The following is a 25382-nucleotide window of genomic DNA, read 5'->3' as shown; positions in this document are numbered from 1 at the left end:
AAAAGCGAGGCCATCTGTTGAGGCAGCGGAGGGAAGGAGGTACTGCTGGAGGCTTGAAAATGACAAAATGATGAAACAGTCATCTAAGAAGGGAACTGACTAGGGATATAGTAGGACTGGCAGGTGGGTAGGGATACACTCTAAGTTAGGGGGGGTCAAGAAACAAAGTAAGATCACTCAGCATGGGTGTTTTTTTTCCCAACAATGCTAAGCTGCTTGGAGACAGGCAAGAAAATGGTAGAACATTACAATTAAGCAGGCTGGCTTTTTTCAGAAAGTATGATCAAGAGAGTGAGTCAAGGGAATTGAGGGTATACACAAATCAGTGATGATAATAATGAAACTCAAAATCTAAGCTGGGAAAGGATAAAGAGCTTCTCAGTGCAATGGAATACAGAAATTAAGGCTTGGTTCTTGTCCCAACATCCGATACATACTTAGATTTATATAAAGAAGATGAAGCCCAGTCATCGTTCTTATAGCTCGCAGAAGCATCTACAGATCACTGGGTTTATCTTTTGTCTTCAGGTAAGACTTCATCTAAACTGACAAACTATTTACCAAATGAAAAAACTATTAAAGAAAGGAGCAATAAACAACATGGATAAATTCTACAAAACGTATTTGTCCCAAATAGATAATTATACAATCCAATTTAATTTTTTTTTTTTAATTGGTTTAAAACTTAAGAAAATAAAGACATAGGCCTCCTGGATGGTTATCTGACAAAACTTAACCTCCCAAAACAGATCTAGATGTCAAACACTTCTAGCATTTTAAAATATGGCAAAGATGACAGAACAATAACGCAAACTTTCCAGTTGAATATGTTTTCATGAGTGCTTTAAGAATTACAATCACCCTAATGAATGCATGTTTTATGAGACAATAGAGAAGGAGGAAGTGTATTTTAAAATAGAGACCTAAATCATTTACAGAAAGAACAGTATCATCCAATGCTGCTAAGGCAGAGAAAATCAACTTGCCTAAACAGAGGCCTAGGATGAAAACTCCTAATCTCAGAGAGACCCTCACCCACCCTGTTCCCCAAGATCTCACAGCAATACTTGGGGCATTAGTGGGTTTCACAGAGGTCTTGTATAGTATCAACAAATCATCCAAAGGCACTTGGGGAAATTAACACAAAATCCTACATTAGCTAGCTCAGGGTTTCTCAACCTCAGCACACCTGACATTTTGGATCAGCTAATTCTTTGTGTTGAGGGGCTGTCCTATTCATTATAGGATATTTAGCAGTATCTCTGGCAACTGCCCACTAGACGTCTATGGTATCTGCCCTTCCCTCCCTCACTTAGGACAACCAAAATGACTCCAGACATTGTAAAATATCCCTCTGGAGGCAAAACTGCCCCTTATTAAGAACCACTAAGTTGGCTATACTGTTTTAAAGACTTTCATATCTCGCTTACAGGCTGGAAACAAGCCTATCTCAAATCTGCACAGCACTAGCTTCTCTACTGCTACATCACTGAGTATGCTCTGTGGAGAATTCAAATGCCATGAGCTGAGCAAATGTTTTAAAAAAATTAATGGAACAAATATGCCTGGCAAAGACAAAAACCTAATGTCTGGATTAGAAATGACTTCCTTGACAGAACACTGAGCTGCAGACTCAGAAACAATGTATTATACTGAGAGAATAGGGTCGGTGCTTATAAAAAGGTTGATTTACTGATATAGATTTGAATCTATGTAAGGAATTCACAGTTAATACTATGAACTTCTCTCCCTAAAGGCTCATTCCGCAGGGGTAATATTAGCTGAAGAAAAACTGTGCTGGAGTGTTCCTGAGCTTTCTGTCTCCTACAACAGGTGTCAAATTTCTCCAGGTGAATGCTTACCGGTAAGGGATTGGATAAGGAATGTTGCGGTGAGGATCGTGCAACTGGTGGAACACTTCTGCCAGGGCTGGTTCCTGGCCCGCTTCCCCCAGCAAACTGGCCAACAGGGAAAAACGGATATGAATAATTCAAAACAGTGCTATGCTTCAGATAAGGAGAGTAAAAGATTAACACACAAACAGGTCTTAATTACATACGGCCCCTTAAGTTAATATATCTTATTCTAGGGAGAAAATGCCATCTTTTTAACAAGATTTTTAAGAAGGAGCTCCAGCAGAAATGTACCAAGATACAAAGAAAACGTGGCTAGAAAGCTGAACACGTGGTTTTGAAAGGACATGAGAGAAGAATGTTTTCCCTTCTTTTCTCAATATACACGAAGCAGGAATACAGTGGTACAGTGGATGTTAAGTGTCTTCTTTAGAAACCACTAACGATGGGTCAGCGAGCTTATTACATGTTGCACTGGACGAAAGGGAAGAGGACAAAAAGAAGAGTCCAAGTCATTCCATTTCAATCTTTGTTAAGACACGAAACCTAGTTCTGGCCAAGAGAAAAATCACCTCATTTGTGAATTCTTATATCATCGCAGACAAGACACATATTAAACAAATTTAAGTTTAGGAAGTCAGCAGCAGTTTCCTCTTGCTGAGAAATGGGGCAGAATTAGATTGATGAATATGGGAAGAAAGGCAAAATAGTGCTTTCTAAAGCTTTCCATGAACTCAAAGATTGAGGTTTTTAAGAAAAATCACGATTTTTTTTCCCCCAAAATTTAACTTACCTCAAAGTAATCACTAATTTTATGTCCCCTAGGAGTGCCTTTCCCTGAAAATGAAACCAAAGTAAGTACAGTTTTTCCAATACACATGTAAATCATCATTCACTAAAATGCACTGTGTATTCAGTAACTGCATAGGTTGCTGTCAACTTAAGTGTCAGCTTTTGCTCTGAACAAATGAGCCAAAATACCTGCACTCTTAGAACAAAGAGTCTCCCCCGTCGTAACAGACTAAGCAGCAGAAGGAATTTTTCACAGTTTGCCTTCCTTTAAGATTCAATAATCTTTCTTTTATTAATACACCAAAAAAATGTATGCCATAATTGTGAATCAAAACAAATCTCTAGTCCATGCACCCAATCCTAAAATCTAAGAGAAAGGAAAGCTCAAAACAGAGTCATTAGAATTAAAGGGTTTATTCTGTCTCACACAAAACTTAATGTGGTCTTGTCACTTTGGGAGAATTCTCACCCCCCGAAAGTAAAAAATGAATTATTTACAGATAAAAAAAGAAAATATGCAAATAGGCTGGGACTTTCATTTCTCAGAACAGGAGATGGGGAAAAAAAGCCAAACCATTTATCCTTTATTTGATTATATAAAAATATTTGGCATTATAACCACTATATTTAGAGCTTTATTCCAGAGTGCTCCAGTGTTCAACTAAATAAGTGCCACAGAAGAACAGTTGGAAGAAAGAACAACGTAAATGAAATAGTTTCTGGCGCCCATGATTAACAAATCACTGATCTAAAGCAAGACAATGTAACCTCTTTTCTGTACAATACATGTTCAGTCTGATGAAAAACCTGTGGCAAGAAGATCTTTAACTTTGAAGAGGGAAAATAAGAGTCCCCAAAGAACTGACACTGTTTTGTCAGGTGTATATCAAAGGGCAAGTCTGTAATAAACAGCCTGATATTCCCTTATGGTACACAAATCTCCTTGGTTAGGAATCCCTGTATACGTACTAATTATTTAGTGTGAGTGAGAAAATGCTATCTAGGTGCATGAGAATTTGCTGTTTTTATTGGTGTGAAATGATTACTACCTTGGCTAGTTTCATATGGTTCAGCTTTTCTTTTCCGGTTTCGCTGGTCATTCTGCTTTTTCTCAGGAGTCTGTGAAATACCATATACATCACAATTAGCAATTTGGTACCTTTTTCACATTGCGAAAAATAAGACAGTATGTACAAAACATATATGTATAAGGAGATATGACTGGCACAGACAAGTCCTAAATTGGTGTTCTTCTCTTCCCAGAAACCCAGTGCCGTCGGGTCGATTCCGACTTAGAGCAGGGCAATAGAAAGAATAGAGGGTTTCATATCAAACTACCCATGCAATTTTCAGCAAACTGCTTAAGATATCAGAGCCTTAATTTTCTCATCTGTAAATCAGGGTTGCTGCAAATCTTAAATGAAGTATTTATAAAGCATAAATGTAGTACAAATGTTAAGCATATAGCAGATAGGCTGTCAAACAACAGCAGTTGTAATATTTCTACTTTAAAAGATAAAATAGTATAAAGCTATTAGTTGGGCACTAAAAAGGTTAAGAAAGACTTAGAAAAAGTCTGACTTTTCAACCACTGTTGTTCATCTAGTAACAGATTTTTTTATTTTAGTTTTTTAATTATTTATTTAATTGCTTCTGAGTATGACAGAAATGAAGATGTATTAATAGTATTAAGGAGAAAACCTAAATGCCTTCATGTCCCTAATGCTTTTACTTTTTTTTTTACTTTCAATCCAGTTAATAAAACTTACAATACCATCTTCTTTTAAAGTCATATCAAAATCAACTTCCTATATGCAAAAGAAGAGATACAGGCATCTATAAAAACTTTTTAAGTTTTCAGCACTCTCTATACACATACACGGAGCCCTGACGGCACAGTGGTTAAGCACTCAGCTGCTAACCAAAATGTCGGCGGTTTGAATCCACCGGCCGCTCAGTGGAACAAATATGTAGCAGTTTGCTTCTATAAAGATTTACAGCCTTGGAAACCCTATGGGGCAGTTCTACCCTGTCCTATAGGGTCACTATGAGTCGGAATCTACTCAATGGCAACGGGTATACACATACATCATGATATGAGAAGAGACCAAAGGAAACAGATTAACTTAAACTCAATTCGCAACCAAAATATCTGCAAAATCAATCAACTTGCTCTAACTTCTTGATTTTTTTTTTTTTTGACTTCTTATCTAAGTGCAAAGTTGGTGATTGCAGATTTAGACTCATATCCATGCAGCCAGGTTATCTGCTTAACCAAAAAAAAAAAAAAAGGCTGAACTTCCATTTAACCAGCAAATAAAACCATCTTCAAATTCTATAATTAAAATTAGCCAGGCTACACTGACCCAGTTAGCGAAACAAGTGTTAAAACTTAGGGCATTTAAACTAATTCAGTTACCACTGCACAATTTCTGCCCTTTATTGATGGTCAAAACACACACACACACACCACCCACACACGATTTAAACAATAAAAACCCTTCAGAGCCAAGCATAGCTACAGATGCAAACAGCATACAACTCAAAGGGGAGCCATTCACACAGACTATAACTGCACCTCCCTAGCATTACGCAGTGCTATCTTTTAACTCAGACTGAAAGTGTGTGAATATGAAAAGTTGTGTAATGAATGTGGCTTCTTACCTCTACTTCTTTATCACTCAAGGACCCCACGCTGCACAAGCTCTGATTGGAAGACTCACTATTGAGCGGCCCCTGGAAAGAAAAAAAAAACACTATTTAAAAACAACTCTAATTTAAGATGAAAGCAAAACTGAGAAGCAGCAGAAACCCGCTGATTTTGACATCTAAATTAGGTCAAAAAGCCAAGAGTTAACTGTAATAACTTCAAATCAATTTGAAAAGAACTCAGTCAATTACGGTACTGTGCCCCCATCTTAAAATTCTCTAGATTCTGTGTGCAGCTTTCCCTTCTAGAGGTACTTTTGAATGTAGTAAATTCATTCTTTCAGGAAAATTGGCATGAGAAATCCATTCTCATGTCCTCTTGCATCATACAATTATCTGAAAGTTGGGTGTTAAGGAGTATGTTACAGTTCTAGACTTTCTCAAGAGGGGTGTCAGAGAGTAAAATGAAGCAAATGCTATCCTGAGTTATGCCTTAGGGAGGCAAACGTCCTAGCTCAAAATACAAAGTTATGAGAGATCAAGTCCAGCATTACAGCATGAGCAGTACTGCTGACCTACTCCAGAGTGCAACTGGTGAAAATTAGTTTTAAAAAAACAACCATTCAAAAACTCTAGAGATGGTCCTAAAGGAAAACAAAAATGAGGAAACATTTAGTCAAGAAAATCTACAAAAATTCGTTAAGAAAGGTAAGAGCCTGTGATATTTAAACCAAGAACATGCCCTTCTCCCCTGCCTCACAGCTCTGCAAGACTCCACTCAGGAATGCTGCAGCCAAAAACACAGGGCTCCCTCTACTCCCAGCTCCAGCCAGAGGGCTTTCTTCCCAGGAGGAGCAGGACTACAGTGTTTCTCACTAAGTACCACGCGAGTGCAGTACAGAAGTGAGGGCTCCCTTTCTCTCCCCAACATCCACTTGTAAAATGGAGGCTCTACACTGGGCTTCCTATGCTAAAAATAATGGATCCCTGATAGCCCTTCTAGCCCTTCCCCAGTTTGTGCGGCTGTGGTTCTACCCCAGCAGAGGCAAGCCAGGAAAATCTCAGGCTGATGGCCCCTCCTCAACCAAACACTCAGCTAACCCTAGCTCTAGAACACTGGCTCTGAGATTTTGCCTGAGGGTAGGGGAAAAAAAAAACCTTGCCAGTCAGGCAATTCCAACTCATAGTGATCCTACAGGACAGAGTAGAACTGCCCCATAGTGTTTCCAAAGAGCAACTGATGACCTTTTGGTTAGCAGCCATAGCCCTTAACCACTGCACAACTAAGGCTCTGAGAAAAAAAAAACCCAGTGCCGTCGAGTCGATTACAGAAGGAGGCCTGAAAACAGATGAGAGCTCCTCATCTCTTACCAAAGAAACTGACTTCATTTCCAACAGAGTGTGGAAGAGTTTAAGCCTAAGGGTGCTCTGAAGAACAGTGCAGGCTGTAGTGAAAGGCAATTGGGAGGAAATGTGTAGAATTTCTTCTTTAAAATATTTTATTAATATTAAATATTAATTAATAACAATTAATAATATAAATTATTAATATTTTATTTTGTTGTTGAGAATATACTCAGTAAAGCATACACCGATTCAACAATTTCTACATGTACGATTCAGTGATGCACTGATTGCATTCTTCGAGTTGTGCAACCATTCTTGCCCTCCTTTTCTGAGTTGTTCCTCCCCATTAACATAAACACACTGCCCCCTAAATTTCCTATCTAGTCTTTCAAGATGCTGTTGTCAATTTTGAATCCCTGGTGGCGCAACAGTTAAGAGCTTGGCTGCTAACCAAAAGTCAGCAGTTTGAATCCACTCCTCAGAAACCCTACAGGACAGTTCTACTCTGTTGTATAGGATCACTATAGGTCAGAATCGACTGTATGGCAAACAGGCTTGGTTTTTTGTTTGGTTGTCAATCTGAAGCCCTGGTGGCGCAATGGTTAAGAACTCAGCTACTAAGCAAAAGTCAGCAGTTCAAATCTACCAGCTGCTCCTTGAAAACCTTATGGGGCAGTTCTACTCTGCCCTGTAGGGTTGCTATGAGTTGGAATTGCCTCGATAGCAACAGGTTTGGTTTTGGTTGTCAATTTTATCCCATACAGATAGTTCTTAAAAGAGCATAATCCTCAACGCACACATTCTTTACTAGTTAAGCTAAAATACTGTTTGGTTTCAAGAAGACTTCGGTAGATATTTTTGGTTTATGGTGTAAAGATTATCTCAGAGAAATAGTTTTGGGGGTTCATCCAGCCTCCATGGCTCCAGGAAGTCTGGAGTCCATGAGAATTTCAAATTCTGTTTTGCATTTTCTCCCTTTTGGTCAGGATTCTTTTATAAAATCTTTGATCAAAGTATTCGGGTAATGGTAGCCAGGAACCATCCAGTTCTTCTGGTCTCATGGTAGAGGAGGCAGTTGTTCATGGAGGCAATTAGCCATACATCCATTTTCTCCTCCCATTCCTGACCCTCCTTCTTCTGTTGCTCCAAGTGAATAGAAGTCAATTATTGTGCATTGGATGGCCGCACAGCCTAAGAGAGTAGACCAGTTAGTTTTCAGAAGAAAAGGGAATAAGACAGCTGGGAGGAGTCCTCTAGGGATCAGAACTAGTATCAAACACAGACCTCAGAAACTTCCTTTCAAGGAACCACAACTTGATTGGACTATTTTGTGGAGAAATTTATGCCCCCGGGCATTTTTGGAAACAACAGGGCAATCAGAACAATCACTGGAGTTCAACAGCTGGGTGGGGTAAGCAAAAGAATAGAAGAGAGCCCAGCCAGGTACAACATCATCCTAGGGTAGCATACTCAAAAGCTGAACCTCCCTGAGGAGCAACATCAAAGACTAAACACTGTAGGAGGTAAAACAGGCTTCACTAAAATAACCCAGCCAGTCACCAAACAAGCAAATAACAAGTGGGAGAGAAAGGCAGTACCCAGAGTTGTTATATTTTCTAAAATATCCAGTTTCAAATAAAAAAAAATCATGAGGAAACCAAAGAAACATGAAGCATGACCCATACACCAGAGTAAAGTAGGCAACAGAAACTGCCTGTAAGAACAACCAAATATTGGGTTGAACAGGAAAAGAGCATTATAAATATGCTCAAAGTACTAAAGTAAACCATCATTAAAGAAGTAAAGGAAGATATAATGAAGATGTCACATTAAATAGAGAATATAAAGAGATAAAAAAAAACTTTTTAAAAGAACTAAATGGAAATTCTAGAACTGAAAAAGCACAGTAACTGAAATAAAAATTTCACTAGAGGGACTCAAAAGTAGATTTGGACTGGCAAAAGAAAAAATTAGCAAACCTGAAGAAAATAGAAATCATGCAAGCTAAAAAACAGAGTAAAAAGAATAATGAACAGAGCCTCACAGAAATATTAGACAGCATTAAGCACAACAACATACATGTAATGGGAATACCAAAAGAAGAGGAGAGAAAGGAGTAAAAAAATATGCAAAGAAATTATGGTGGAGAACTTCCCAAATTTTTTGAAAAACAATAACCTATAAACTCAGAAAATTCAATGAACTCCAAGTAGGATAAATGCAAAGAGGCCCACAGACAAATCACAGAAAAAATGCTGAAAGTCAAAGACAAAGAGAAAATGTTGAAAGTAGCAGGAAAAAATCACCTCTTTGCTTACAACCCCAAAAACCAAACCCACTGCTGTCAAGTAGATTACGACTCAAAGTGACCCTATAGGACAGAGCAGAACTGCCTGACAGCGTTTCCAAGGGTGCAAAATCTTTACGGAAGCAGAATGCCACAGCTTTCTCTCTCAGGGCAGCCGATGAGTCTGAACTGCTTATCTTTTGGTTAGAAGCTGAGCGCTTTAACCACTGCACCGCAAGGGCCGTTCCATTGTTTACATGGAGCTCAGAAACTGACGTCTCATGGTCTGACTGAGACTAGAGGAATCCCAGCAGTCATGGTTCCCAAACCTTCTGTTGGCCCAGGACAGGAACCATTCCCAAAGACAACTCATCAGACATGGAAGGGACTGGACAATGGTTTGGAGAGAGATGCTGATGAAGAGTGAGCTACTTATATCAGGTAGACACTTGAGACTGTGTTGGCATCTCCTGTCTGGAGGGGAGATAGGAAGGTAGAGAGGGTTAGAAACTGGCAAAATTGCCACGAAAGGAGAGACTGGAAGGGTTGACTCATTATGGGGAGAGTAAGTCGGAGTATGGAGTAAGGTGTATATAGGCTTATATGTGACGGACTGACTTGATTTGTAAACGTTCACTTAAAGCTCAATAAAAATTATTTAAAAAAAAAACAACAAAAACTGACATCTCAGCAGAAACAATGAAGGCTAGAAAGCGGTGGTACAACATATGCAAAATACAGAAAAAAACTGTCATAATTCTATGTCCATCAAAGCTATGTTTCAAAAACAAAACTGAGATAAAGACTTTCCCAGATAAACAAAAACTAAGACAATATTTTGCTAGCAAACCCCTTACAAGAAATACTAAAGGAAGTACGTAAGCTGAAAGTAGATGACCCAGACAGTAATTCATATCCACATGAACAAGAAGCATGGGTAAACGTTATTTACATAATTATAAAAAAACACCATAAATGCATATTTTTCTATTCCTTCTTATAATTTTAAAATCAACTGTATAAAATAACATATACATAATGTATTGTTGGGTCTATAACATATAAAAATATATACATCATGTATTTGCCAATAACAACACAAAAGAGATGGGTGGGAGCAAAAGTGTAATGGGCTAAGAAAATGACAAAACCCACTGCCATCGAGTTGATTCCAACTCATAGCGACCCTACAGGATAGAGCAGCACTGCCCCACGTGGTTTCCAAGGAGCGCCTGGTGGATTTGAACTGCTGACCTCTTGATTAGCAGCCGTAGTACTTAACCACTATGCCACCAGGGTTTCCAAGAAAATGACTACAGATGGTAAAGTAATATAAAATTACAAGAATGTTTGTAACATTAATAGATGTAATGTGTATAACCACATCACAAAAAGGGGGGAAGAGACTAGAGCAATATAGGGTAACATTTCTATGTATCACTAGAATTAAGCCACTATAAATCTGAAGCAACTCCTAGTTAAGACATGGTAAACCCTAGAACTAATAAAAAAAAAAATACCTCAAGAAGACAGAGAAAAAAAAAAAAAATCATTTGAGAAATTTAAATGTTACCTTAGAAACCACTCCCTTAATGCAAAAGAAAGTAGTACTCTGAAAACTACAAAACACTGTTGAAAGAAATTAAAGAAGACCTAATAAATTGAAAAACATCCCATGTTACAGATAAGAAGACTTAACAAGACGATGCTTCCCAAACTGATCTGTAGATTCAACACAATCCCTTTCAGAATCTTGACTGACTTAAAAGAAATTTACAAGATGATTCTAAAATTCATACGGAATTAATAAGAAATCCAACATAGCCAAAACAATTCTGAAAAATAAAACAAAGTAGGACTCACATTCCCCAGTTTCAAAACTTACTACAAAGCAGCTGTAATCAAAACAGTATCATATTGGCACAAGGACAGATATATAGATCAGTGGAATAGATTTCAGAGTCCATACATTTATGGTCAACTAATTTATGACAAGGGTGCTGTCTTAGTTATCTAGTTCTGCTATAACAGAAATACCATGAGAGGATGGCTTTAACAAACAGAAATTTATTCTCCCACAGTCTAGGAGGCTAGAAGTCCAAATTCAGGATGCCAGCTTCCAGGGAAGGCTTTGTCTGTGGGTTCTGGGGGAAGGTCCGTGTCATCGATCTTCCCCTGGTCTAGGAGCTTCTTCATGCAGCTCCCGGCACTTCTTTCTTGGTGGTATGAGGTCCCTCTCTGCTTGCTTCTCTCTCCTTTTATCTCTTGTAAGATAAAAGGTGATGCAGGCCACATCCCATGGAAGCTCCCTGTACGTTAGATAAGGGCTGTGACCTGGTAAGGGTGTTGCATCCCACTCTATTCCTCTTTAACATAACCTAATCTTGCCTTATTTAACCACAGGCAGAGATTATTATTATTATTATTTTTAGAGATTAGGATTTACAACACATAGGAAAATTACATCAGATCACAAAATGGAGGACAACCACACAATACTGGGAATCACAGTCTTGCCAAGTTGATACCCATTTTGGGGGAACACAATTCAATCCATAACAGGTGCCAAGACCATTCAATGGGAAAAGAATAACGTTTTAACAAATGCTGCTGCGACAATGGATAGCCATATGCAAAAGAATGAAGTTAGACCTATACCTCAGACCATATACAAAAATTAACTCAAAATGTATCAAAGATCTAAATGTTAGGACTAAATCTTAATTACCAACAAAAGAATAAATAAAGAGGACTTCATCAAAATTAAAGACTTTGGTGCTTCAAAGGATACCATCAAGAAAGTAAAAAGGCAATCCACAGAATGGGTTTACAAATATTTGTAAATATTTTAATTCATATCTGATAAGGAAATTGTATCAAGAATAAAGAACTCCATAATAAAAAGACATACAATCCAATTAAGAAATGGACAAAGGATCTGGACATACACTTCTCCAAAGAAGATAAGCAAATGGCCAATGAGCAGTGGAAAGGCTCTCCATATCATTAGTTATCAGGGAAATGCAAATCAAAACCACAATGAGATACCACTTCACACCCACTAGGACAGCAAAAATAAAAAAGTCAGATGACAACGAGTGTTGGCAAGGATGTGGAGATATCAGAACCCTCATACAATGCTGGTAGGAATATAAAATGGTGCCATCACCACTGTTCATTTTCTGGTTCTGACAACCGCACTATGCTTATGTAAGATGTTGATATTAAAAGAAGCTGAGTAAGGGAAATATGAAAACTCTTAGTACTATTTTTGCAAATTTTCTATAAGTCTAATTAGCTCAAAATGATGTTTAAAAAAGCAAATTGTATGTATCAGTTCATTCTTAAACACACCAATTATTAATATTTCACTATCTGTGATATCTCTATTATTACATACTAAATTTGAATATATACCATATACATACAACATAAAAGAGAATTTCTTTCTGAGCTATTCTATTGGTTAAAAAAAAATTATCACAATTTATAATCCTGTTTAGTACATGGAGTGGCAAATCTTCCTTCAATTATGTTTTCTTTGGTAATCTCATTTATTCTTGAGTGAATTTTAAAACAGCATTGTCAAATCACATTAAATCTATACCTTGACTTGAAAAAAAACCCAGCATCTTTAAAATATTTAGTTCATCTACCCCAAAACACAAATGGCCTACATTTTCTAAAATATCTTTTTATTACTGATTTCTAATTTTATTACACTGCCATCAGAGAATAGATTCTGCATGACATCAATTCAAAATTTAAGACTTCCTTTTTGGTGTGGTGCAAGACCAATTTTTATAAATGTTCAAGGTAGGCTGGAAAACAATATGTACTTTCTGTCTGTTAGGGGCTGTCATGGATTGAACTGGATCCCTCAAAGATACATGCATCAATTTGGCTAAGCCATGATTTCCAGTATTGTGTGATTGTCCACCATTTTGTCATCTGATTTGATTTTCCTTATATGTTGTATATCCTATCTCTAAGATGTTTATGTGATGGAATTAGAGGCAGTTATGTTAATGAGACAGGACTCAAATCTACAAAATTGCATTGCGTCTTGAGCCAACCTCTTTTGAGGTATGAAAGAGAGAAGTGAGCAGAGAGACATGGGGACCTCATACAACTGAGAAGGCAGTGCCGGGAGCAGAGCTCGTCCTTTGGACCTGGGGTCCCTGCATGAGAAGTTCCTAGTCCAGGGGCACACTGATGACAAGGGCCTTCCAACAGAGAAAGAAAGCTTTCCCCTGGAGTTGAAGCCCTGAATTTGGGCTTCCAGCCTACTGGGCTGTGAGAAAATAAATTTGTTTGTTAAAGTCATCCACTTGTTGTATTTCTGTTATAGCAGTATTATATAACCACGACAGGGGAAGGCAGGGTCTATATATCTACTAGATTAAGCATATGAAATCAGTTGTTCTAATCTTGAACAATTTTGCTGATTTTTTATCTGCTTGATCTCTTAGTTTCTGAGAGAAGTGCATTACATAACAACGACAGCAACGGGTCTGTCAAATTGCATTAAATCTACTCCTTAGATTTTCAGATTGGTCTGTTATTATCAGTTACAGTTCTACTCTGTTCTATAAGGTCACTAGAGTTGGAATTGACTTGACGGCAGTGGCTTTGGCTTTTGTTTTGTTTTGGTTTGGTTTTCTCAACTGTAAATTCCCCCATGTGTTGCATCTCTTTATTAAGGTGCTTTTAATTTCTGAATAAATTCATATTCAGCTTAGGGAAAGTTCTCTGTATTTCCTGGGTTAAAGAATAGTCCCTAAGAGGCAGTTTAATGGTTGCCTCTGCCAGTACCCTGTAACATTCATCAGTTCCAAACACATTTAAATATTATTTTTCCTGCCCAGGATTTCCACACAAGGGTGGGGCTTCCATTTCTTACAGGTGGCTTTTAACAGCTACAATCCAAAGCAAGTGGCTCACTTCTGTCCTAACCCAGGACTAGCAGGCAGTTTTACTAGTCCTAGTTTGCCCAGGAGCCCTGGGTGATACAAATGATTAATGCATAGTTGATGCCAGTCACCAACTGAAAGGTTAGTGGTTCTTGAGTCCACCCTGAGGCACCTTGGAAGAAAGTCCTGGCTATTTATTTCCCAAAAAATCAACCATTAAAAATACAGTTCTACTCTGACACATATGGGATTGCCAGGAGTCAGAATCGACTGGATAGCAACTGGTTAAATTTGCAGTCAGGTTTGTCCCTTCCGAATTCCCAGCTTTATGCAGGAACCTTAGCTCCAGTTCAGGCCTGTGACCTCAATTCCCATTCCTAGGTGGGAATTAAACCTCATCTCCAAAGGCCTAAGAAAAGCCTATGGGCCATCAAGACTTAACTCCCATTCACCACTGAGCTTTCTCTTTATGCCTGACATTTACAGTTTCTGTCTTATTGGTTTCATGCTTGTCTGTATATTAAAACAGTATCTTATTTGTTTTTAAATTCTATGCAGCATCTCTATAAATTGGAGAAGGGGTTCAGGGGAGAAGGGAGATTTTCTGGAGTAGCTAGGGCCTTCATCATAATCAGAATACTTCTTCCGCTTTTTCTCCTTCGTATATGTGAAGCCATAATAACTAGGAGTCAATTTTTCTTATTTTTCTAACTGATACTGCCGAGATTCAGGAATTATATAATTTTTATGTATTTCACTTAGCCAATCACTTTGCTGAATTGTTTTTCCTTCTAATCATTTCTCATTCCTTTTGATTTAGTTTTGTACGTAATTTTTACCTCTTGACCCTTTCACATTCTACTGCATTGTCTAAAACAATATAACAATCATCATAGGAAACACTGTTTTGGTCTTCAATTTAATGGTAATTCCTCTAGCACTTTATCATGAAAAACTGCTTGTTGTTTTTTTTAAATTAGAAAGGAAGGCTCGCTACTGAATTTATCCAAACACCTTTTTTAAAGGATTTATTTACTTATTCACTATTGTAAAGCAATAATTATAACACCTACACCTACCTCTGTAGCACTTCTATGGGCTGGGCATTCTATATTAGCACATTTAATCCTAACTGATAGAAATAACATTTTTGAAAACCCAGACCTACTGCTGTCAAGTTGATTCCAACTCATAGTGACTCTACGGGACAGAGTAAAACTGCCCCATAAGTTTTCCAAGAAGCGGCTGGTGGATTTAAACTGCGAACCTTTTGGTTAGCAGCCTAACCCTTAACCACTGCACCACCAGGGCCCCAACTGAAGGACAGACTCACACAAGTATGCCCAAACTATTTTTGACAAAGGTGCAAGCAAAAGCAATTCAATGCAGGAGTGATGGTCTTTTCAAGAAATGGTGCTGGGGCAACTGGACATCCAGAAGCAAAAAAGGAAGCCTCGACTTAAACCTCATACCTTATACAAAAATTAACTCGAAATGAATGAGAATTCTAAATGTAAAACTAAAACTTTAGCAGAAAATCTTTAGAACCTAGGGCTAGGCAAAGTGTTCTTGGACTTGATATTGAAAGCTCAATTCATAACAGAAAAAACTGATAAAGTGAACTTCATCAAAATTAAAAACTTTTGCTTTGCAAAAGACTCTATTAATAGAATAAAAGGATGAACTATGGACTGGGAAAAAATATTCGCAAACCACATACCCAACAAAACACTTGAAATTAGACCATATAAAGAACTGAAAACCCAACAGTGAAAAAAAAAAAAAATCCAATTAGAAAATTGGTAGAAGATATAAACAGACATTTAACCAAATCACCAAAGAGGATATAAAGATGGCTAATAAGTAAGCACATGAAAAGATATTCATCATCATTAGTCATCAGGAAAAAACAAATTTAAACCACAATGAGCCATCATTACACACCTATCAGAATGGCAACAATAAAAAAAAGTGACAACACTAAATGTTGGCAAGGATTCAGAGAAACTGGATGACTCATTCATTGTTGATGGGAATGTAAAAAGGTACCACCCCTCTGGAAAGGTGTTTGGCAGTTTCTTTTAAAATAAAAAATGCACTTACCATATGACCCAAGCAATTCTACTCCTGGACATTTATTCCAAAGAAACAAAAGCATGTTCATACAAAAATATGCATATTAATATTCACAGCACCTGTATTCATAACAAACCAAGTGTCCCTCAATGAATAAATGGTTAAACAAACTGTGGTGTATGTGTACACTATGGAACGCTACTCAGCAATAAAAAGGAACCAACTATTTATACCTGTAACAATTCCAATGGACTTCAAAGGAATTATGCTAAGGGAAAAAAGCCAATCTCAAAAGATTGTGTACCATATGATTCCATTTACATATACAATTCTTGAAATGAAATTCTAGAGATGAAAACCAGATTAGCGGTTGTCAGTGGTCAAGGTTTGGGAGAGAGAGGGTGAGTGTAACCATAAAGGAGGGAGCCTTGTGGTGATGGAACAACAGTTCTGCATCTTGATTATGGTAGTGGTTACAAGGAGCTATAAAAGTGATCCAACTGCAGAGAAGTACACACACACACAAGAGCATGTACGACTGGTGAAATCTGAATAAATTCTGTGGATTTTACCAATGTCAGTTTCCCGGTTTTAACACTGTACTATAACTATGCAAGATGTTCACACTGGGGTAAGAAGAGTGAAGGGTGCATGGGACATCCCTGCACATGTTTGCAACTTCCTGTGAATCTATAACTACTTCAGGAAAGTTTTTATTATTCATGTATTATTTACGCATTTGCTACCACAGAGTAATAATAATGATAACCAACACTTATATAGCACTTGCTACATGGGCCAGCATTCTATATGAGCACATTTAATCCTTTTAAGAATCTTATACGGTAAGGTAGGTACTGTTATTACTCTCATTTATAGGTGAGGAAACTGTAAGAGAAGTTTAGTAAACTCATCCAAGGTCACACAGCTGTTACGAAGCACAGCCAGGATCTGGACTAAGGAGATGTGCCCCCAAGTATGTGCTCTTCACCACTGGTTACACTGATTCGAGATACATTAATGAATTTTAAATACTGAACTTGTCTGGCATCTTAAGATAAACTACTTGAAAATGGCCATCTCCCATGGCCATTTGCTAATATTTTTATTTGAATGAAAACATCTATATTCATAAATGAGATTAAGTGAAACTTTTTCATGGTTGTTCGGTTTTGTTATCAGAGTTGTTTATTTCTGTGTTATTATTTAACATGGGAATAATCTACTCCTTGAAAGTTTAGGCGACATCAGTAACTAAGCCAAAAAAACAAAACAAAAAAAAAACACCAAACTCGCTGCCATCGAGTTGATTCCGACTCATAGCAACCCTATGGGACAGAGTGGAACTGCCCCATAGGGTTTCCATGGAGTAGCTGGTGGATTCGAACTGCCGACCTTTTGGTTAGCAGCTGATTGCTTAACCACCACACCACCAGGGCTGGAGACACTAGTAACCAGGGAGTAGGTTTTTGTTCCCTTCAAGGGATGGAGGTTGGAAGGAAGGAGTATTCTCCTCTAGCCATCCATGTCTGGGTTTTTTTTTTTTCCCTCTTGACAGGTCTTCAGTATCTTTTGTTATATCCAATTTCCTTCCATTTCCCCCTTTTTTTCTAATTTTCCAACTCTGGATTTATTAATCTGTATTATTCTATCTTACAATGTATTTATTTTTGCTTGTACTTTTATTATTTCTTTCTTTCTCTTTTTTGGTTTCTTTGTTTTTCCTAGAGCCTTAAATTGAGTGTTAAATTCATATTCTTTAATGTTAGATATCTCTTTGTCCACATCATTATTGTTGCTGTGTGCCCTCGAGTTGATTCTGATTCATAGAGACCCTATAGGACAGAATAGAACTTGCCCTATAAAGTTTCCATCTCACTTACTTTGGACATATTATCAGGAGGGACCAGTCCCTGGAAAAAGACATCATGCTTGGTAAAGTAGAGGGTCAAGGAAAAAGCGGAAGACCCTCAGTGAGATGGACTGACACGCTGGCTCCAACAATGGGCTCAAACACAGCAAAAATTATGAGGATGGCGCAGGACCGGGCAGCATTTTGTTCTCGTGTACGTAGAGTCGCTATGAGTCAGAACTCACATGATGGCACCTGTGATGGTTAAGACTGTGTGTCAATTTGGCGGGGCAGTGATTCTCAGTGTCTTGGCAGTCGTATAATGTTGTGATTACTTCCCTGTTCAGATCTGATATATGATCACCCCCATGATGGGATCTGCTTCGAGTATCCAGTCAGTTGAAGGGGAGTTTCCTTGGGCGTGTGGCCTGCATCGAATATAAGTGGATATTCTGGCAAGGCTTGGTGGCTTTTGTTCATTCTGGATCCTACAGCTGGGTCCTATTCATTTGACCTCGGTTCTTGGGACTTGAGCTAGCAGCTTATCTGCGGTGTTGCCTGCCGATTTTGGGAGTCATCGATCTTCACAGCCTGTGAGCAAGAGCCTTGCTCTCCAACCTGCCGATCTTGGGTTCACCAGCCCCTGTGGCTACATGAATCAGGAGAAGCCTCTAACCTGACCAACGGACCTGGGACTTTCCAGCCTCTACAACTGCATGAGCCATTTCCTTGGTATAAATCTCTCTCTCTATATATATATTTATACACCTTACTGGTTTTGCTTCTCTAGAGAACTCAGCCTAAGACATTTGGTACTGGGAATGGGGTGCTACTCTAACAGATACCTAAACGGGGAAGTGGTTTTGAAACTGTGAATGAGGCTGGAAGAGTTTTAAAGTGCCTAATAGTAAAAGCCTAGATTGCCTTGGAGAGACTGTTGGTGGAATGATGGACATCAAAGACAACTCTGGTGAGGACTCAGACGGAAGTGAGGAAGAACTGTTAACACCGGAGATGGCACAGATGGTGAGAAGCAGCAGCAGAGAAAGGACAGCAGCAGAACCAGGAGACCAGCACAACACTGGAGACTACCCACAGAGCGAGAGAGCTGAGTGCCTCTGTGCAGAAGGCTTCCTGGAAGAGTGGGGTGCATCTGGGCACTTATCGGTGGGACAAGGCTTGTCAGCCCATGGAACAAAAGAGCTGAGTGCTTTCTGGCTGAAGTTTACTGGCAGAGTTGGGTTCCTCCAGGCACTTATCGGTGGAGCTACAGAGCTTTGGAACACTTGCCCCAGGAGGGCAGACACAGGCAGTTAGGCCCAAGGGGCTGAGTGGCCAAGACACCAGAAGCAAAAGATGAAAAGACAAGGAATACAGGAAGCCAAGCTGCCTGAGTCTCAATGGGTACGGCCATGACTTCTAGTGTTTCTAAGGGTGGAGTTGCCACTCAGATGGACTAGGAGAATGGTGTGCCTAAAGCTGAGGGAGCAGAGTTGCTGTTCCAGTGGGCCTGGAAGGTGGAGCTGAAGCCCAGAGCCAAGGGGCCTCCATTCAGAATCTAGAGAGTGTGGCCAATACTCAGAGTCTGGAGGGCAGGGCCGTTGTGTAAATGTTCTCAGAGAACAGAGGATTATTTTCAAGCCTTGAGAGCTAATGTAATGTGTTCTGCTGATCTGCTTGTGCCTATTATGCCTTCTTTCCCTCCAATTTCTCCCATTTGTAATGGAAGTGTCTATCTTCTGCCTGTTCCACCATTGTACTTTGGAAGCAGGTAACCTGTATTCTAGATTTCACAGATAAAGGGAAATTTTTTGGATTTTGGACTTGGAGTTGAATTAAGACTTTTACTATGATATGATGGGATGAATATGCTTTACATGTGGCAAGGACATGAATTAAGGGTGGAATGTCATGGATTGAATTGTGTCCTCTAAAAATATGTGTATCAATTTGGCTAGGCCATGATTCCCAGTATTGTGATTGTTCACCATTTTGTCATCTGATTTTCCTATAATTGTTGTAAATACTACCTCTATGATGTTAATGAGATGGGATGAGTGGCAGTTACGTTAATGAGGCAGGATTACAAGATTGGAGGCAGGATTACAAGATTAGATTGTATCTTAAGATGATCTCTTTTGAGATATAGAAAGAGAAGCCAGCAGAGAGACACGGGGACCTCATACTGCCAAGAAGCCAGAGCCGGGAGAATAAAGCATCCTTTGGACACAGGGTCCCTGCACTGAGAAGCTCCTCCACCAGGGAAGATTTATAACTAGGACCTTCTCAGAGCTGACAGAAAGACAAAACCTTCCCTTGGAGCTAGTAACCTCAATTTGGACTTATAGCCTCCTAGACTATAAGAGAATAAAGTTGTTTGTTAAATCCATTCACTTGTGGTATTTCTGTTGTGGCAGCACTAGATGACCAATACAGCACATAACAACAATAACAATCTTCACAGCAGTATATCGCCACGTCTTTTCTCCCACTGAGTGGTTGGCAGGTTTGAACCTCTGACCTTTTGGTTAGTAGCCAAGCACTTAACATTGTACCACCAGGGCTCCTTTGTCCACTATTAAATAAGCATAAACATGTAATATTTCCATTTATCTTATTTTCTAAATAAAATAGTTTTGTTGCTTGATATTTGAGGTACAACAGCTATTTAGGAGAATGCTTACTAACATCTAAGTCACTTGGGAGTGAACATTGTCCCTTAGAGTCATCTCAGGCTCAAAAAGAAGTCACCTGCTGTCTTAGCCATCTACTAAAAAAAAAAAAAAATTTTTTTTTTTTTTTTTTGCTGCTAAAACAGAAATACCACTAGTGGATGGCTTTAACAAAGAGAAATTTATCTTCTCACAGTTAAGTAGACTAGAAGTCCAAATTCAGGGCATCAGCTCCAAGGGAAGGCTTTCTGCCTCTGTCGGCTCTGGAGGAAGGTCCTCGTCATCAATTTTCTCCTGGACCAGGAGCCTCCGCACAGGAAGCTCAGGTCCAAAGGACACACTCTGCTCCGGATACTGCTTTCTTGGTGGTATGAGGTACCCAACTCTCTGCTTGCTTCCCTTTCCTTTTATCTCTTGTAAGATAAAAGGTGGTGCAGGCCACACCCCAGGGAAACTCCCTTTACACTAGATCAGGGATGTGAGCTGAGCAAGGGTGTTACATCCCACCCTAAACTTCTTTAGCCACAGACAGAGATCATGATTTATCACACACAGGAAAATCATAAAATGGAGGACAGCCACACACTACTGGGAAGCATGGCCTAACCAAGTTGGCACATATTTTGAGGGGACATAATTCAATCTATGACACTTGCCCAAAAGCAGACGAGAAGGCCGGAAGGGACAGGAAAACTGGACAAATGGACACGGAGAACCCAGAGTGGAAAGGGAAAGGGAGAGAGTGCTGACACATTGCAAGGATTGCAACCAATGTCACAAAACAATTTGTGTATACATTTTTGAATGAGAAACTAATTTGCACTGTAAACTGTCACCTAAAACACAATTAAAAAAAAAAAAAAGAAGCTAGTAAAACTTTTTAAAACTAATTGTGATAAAGTTAAATAAAAAAAAAACAACCTGTTGCCATGGAGTTGATTCCAACTCACAGCAATTCTACAGGACAGAGTAGAACTGCCCCATAGAGTTTCCAAGGTGTAATCTGTACAGAAGCAAACTGCCACATCTTTCTCCCGCAGGGTGGGTAGTGGGTTCCAACAGCAGACCTCTTGGTTAGTAGCCAAGGGCTTAACCACTATGCCATCAGGGCTCCTATGACCCCTCAATAAAAGCTCCATTTTCAATATCAATTTGAAGCTGAGTACCCTGCCTCCTGCTACTAATGATTTTTTTTTTAAGTAACAGTCTTTTAGAATGGACAAAGTCAAGTTTCTTGTTTCAAAAAAAGTACGGCTCCAAAAACAAAGTAAAATATGTTGCTAATATATTTTAAATGCACTTCTTGGGGCTCAAAAACAAAAACTTCATGGTGATGGTTGTACAACATTGTGACTAATTAATGCCACTGAACTGTGTATTTAAAAATGGTTAAAATGGCAAATTTTATGTTATATCTATTTTACTACAATAGAATTTAAAAAAAAAATACCTCAGTTACAAGCCTAGAGAAAACTTTGTGGATAAGTTATAAACCCATTAAAAACCAAGGTTAAGATGCAAATGTTGACACCAACCTTTAACACATGAAGGAAGCCCTTACATGTAAACTCAGAAATAACCTGTAAAAGTAGGGGCCAAAGGTTAATCTTTCACTCTTGTATAAGTTTAAATGTCAACATCTGTTAAGTCTCTAAAGTCTTCATTTCCTCTTTGGACTAAATTGACAGCTTAAAAGGTATTGAGGACAGAGGACAAGAGTTAAGGTCGACTAGGTGTAAAGGAGTACAGCTGACAACCGTCCAAACTACCCAAGATACTTCATTAAAGGCTAGGCCTACAGTATAGGTAAAACTAAAGGTCTACATTCTTCTTTTTTTTTTTTTTTTAATTACTAGTAGCACCACCTTTCACACCACAACAGAGATGCTTACGTTACTTCCAGAACGTTCCCAATTTGGGCTTTTGAGGCTGTTGGTGTTTGGCAGAGCGCACTGTACGTATCCCTTTAACTTATATATGATCCTCAGTAAACATCCCTTCAAGAAAAAATTTCTTAAGAAAAATTTGATCTATTTAAAAACTAGCAGCACTATTACAATCTATTCCAATACAATTTTTTAAACTATAAACCAAGGTAACTGAGGTAGCTCTTTTACTGTACCAACTTTGATACCAAGCGATGCAAACCAATCTAGAAAAACCAGAAAAAAAGTCCAACTGAATCAAGTGGCTTAACTGTTAATAATAACAGTAACAAACATGTTTTCGTGGCATAGATACAGTGAAGAAGTCCATTTCTGCCTTCCATTTAATTTTTACCAAAAGTGGGATCATTTTAAATAACTTTGTCTTTATAAACAAGCAAAAATATTAAAGTACACTGTCAAAAAAATTCTTTACTAATATTAATGATTATTAGTAATATTTCAGACATGTTAATTCTAACCATACAATTTAATAACATACATTTCCAGAGAACAAGCAAGCTCAACAAGACATCCTTTGCCTGCCTGCTGTCCTGAAAACGAGCCTATGGAAGTTTACAGAATTCACTCAAGATCCAGTAAATGTAAAGAAAAAGACACAGTAACGAGTAAATATTGGCAAGGATGTGGAGAAAATGGAACTCTCACACACTGCTGGGAGGGGGGTAAAACGGTATAGTCACTTTAGAAAACAGTCTGGCAGTTCCTCGAAAGGTTAAACACAGAGTTATCATATGATCTAGCAATTCCACTCTTAGGTATATATTCAAGAGAAATGAAAATTTATGTCCACATAAGAACTTGTACATAAATGTTCACAGCAGCATTTTTCACAATAACCAAAAAATGGAAACATTCTAAATGTTCAACAACTGATGAATGAATAAGTAAAACATGGTATATCCACACGATGGAATGCTATTTGACAATAAAAAGAAATGAAGTACTCATACATGCTACAACATGGATGAATGTTGAAAACGTTATATTGAGTGAAAGAAGCCAGTCACAAAAGACCACACACTGTATGATTCCATTCATATGATATGTTCAGAATAAACAATTCTATGCAGACAAAAAGTAGATTGGTGGTTGCCTTGGGCTGGGAAGGATGGGGGAATCAGGGAGTGACAGCTAAGGAGTGCAGGGTTTCTTTTTGGGGTGATAAAAATGTTCTAAAATTGAATATACTAAAAGTCATTGAACTGTGCGCTTTAACCGAGTGAACTGTATGATTGTATGATATGTAAATTACATCTCAATAAAGCTTTAAAAAAAAAAAAAAAAGATCCAGTGCAAGCCGACAGATCTTGCCGGATACAGGAAGTACTTACAACCGTGGGCCTGTGCTGCTATGGTGGTAGACACAGAAGAGCATCAAACATAATTCCTGCCCTCCAGAGCTTCCCGATCATCTATGGAAAGGATTAGGTTACCGTTTTCTTCCTCTGATTTTCAAATCCTTTATCTCATTTATGATTTCTTTAAATAAGTGAAAAAACACCATTCTACAAATGTCTTTACAGGATGACTGTTCAAAGAACAGAGATCCAAACTAGGTCTACACGCAGCAACATCTATATGGTAAACTTCATAACCATCTGCTGAGTGAAAAATAAACAAGTTGAAGGACAATAATGCAGTATCATACAAATTTTGTAAAACACACAATAACCAGTACTGTCTGTTTTCTATGGGTAAATATGCATGCATATAAAAGTAATGTCTTAAAAATCTAAATGGATACATACCAAACTTCTCAGAGCAATTACAGTTCTCATTATTATAAAAGTATGCATGTATTTCTCATATATCTAAATACTAATCATTAAAGAAAAAACTAATCCAAAAAAAAGAAAAACTAATCCAAGAGAAAGGAACATAACTTTAATATATGTAGAACCACTAGCCATATGGTCTACCATATATAACACTATATAAAAAATTAAAAAAATTTTAAAAACCCTTGCCATCGAGTCGATTCTAACTCATAGCAACCCCACGGGACAGAGCAGAACTGCCCCATAGGGTTTCCAAGGAGCATCTAGTGGATCTGAGCTGCAGATGTTTTGGTTAGCAGCGTTAGCTCTTAACCACTATGCCACCACGGCTTCCATGTAACACTACAAGGTTACAATTTTTGTTTTTAGCTTTCTCCTTATGCTAAAAATTAAAAACCCTTCCTTTATAGACTAAAAGCTACAAATTCAAGATTTACTGATTAAAAAAAAAAAGAGATCCATACAATATTCTGAGGTGCTCTACAGTAAAAATAACACAGAAGAACAAAAATATAAAATCAAAACAATCTAGATTTAAAATACCTGAGGGGTATGTAACACTGAAGAAGATTCAATGACCATTAAGTTTAGGTTCCAGGCTTTTATTGTTGTGAAGAGATCATTATTCAATCTACAAGAAACAAACTCTACTGACATCTTCTGTAAGAAAGAGTATAAAAAAATTCCTATTGTAGAGCCCAATATACCGCTGTAATGGTGGGAAAAAAAATTTTTTTTTTCCCCCACCATTAAAAAAAAGTGTCATTAATTATGGCATAGCCTTTAACAAGTCAACTGCTCTCTGAGCCTCAGTTCCCTCATCTATAGAGACAGGCAGACATCACTAATGCCCCTTAGGCCCCTTCAAGGGCTAGAATTTAAGATGGCAGCTTTAAGTTTATAAAATCAATGGCTCTTTCTCCTATATACATACACACCTTAGCTCTGTTTTCTACTTCCACCTAATTGAGAAAAAAGACAGTTGGGAAATCTCCCACCAGGGCATGTTATCTAATATGCTCACCTTCCAGTTCCAAAAATAACACTACTAACCTATCACCAGGGATGGTGGTACATTTGGTATAACTCGTGTACAGATTCTTAGCAAGGTTACTTATGCCCCTACAGCACATATTTCCAAGGCACAGCCTCATGGATCAGAATTAAATTAAAACTGGCATCTTGACATATCACCTGTGAGGGGTATCACAAGT

At 38.2% G+C, this 25382-nt stretch overlaps 1 protein-coding gene across 10 annotated transcripts in view; it reads right to left on the bottom strand.

Moving 5' to 3' along the window:
* Positions 1 to 25382, bottom strand: part of TLK2 (tousled like kinase 2) — a 148612-nt gene that overhangs the window by 83027 nt on the left and 40203 nt on the right. For 6 of the 10 annotated variants that reach the window (XM_049861647.1, XM_049861645.1, XM_049861644.1 and 3 more), the window contains exons 3-6: positions 5310 to 5381; positions 3695 to 3764; positions 2647 to 2690; positions 1863 to 1958 (exon numbers count right to left, since the gene is read on the bottom strand). In XM_049861647.1, the coding sequence (XP_049717604.1) occupies positions 1863 to 1958; positions 2647 to 2690; positions 3695 to 3764; positions 5310 to 5381 (282 nt within the window). Of the gene's footprint in view, positions 1 to 1862; positions 1959 to 2646; positions 2691 to 3694; positions 3765 to 5309; positions 5382 to 23721; positions 23803 to 25382 lie in introns of those variants that run through there. The other 4 variants (XM_049861648.1, XM_049861654.1, XM_049861653.1 and 1 more) reach the window with 3 other exon arrangements.

This window comes from Elephas maximus, chromosome 19 (genome assembly GCF_024166365.1).
Source record: "Elephas maximus indicus isolate mEleMax1 chromosome 19, mEleMax1 primary haplotype, whole genome shotgun sequence".
Classification (NCBI taxonomy): domain Eukaryota; kingdom Metazoa; phylum Chordata; class Mammalia; order Proboscidea; family Elephantidae; genus Elephas; species Elephas maximus.
This window is presented reverse-complemented; position numbering and strand designations above follow the sequence as displayed.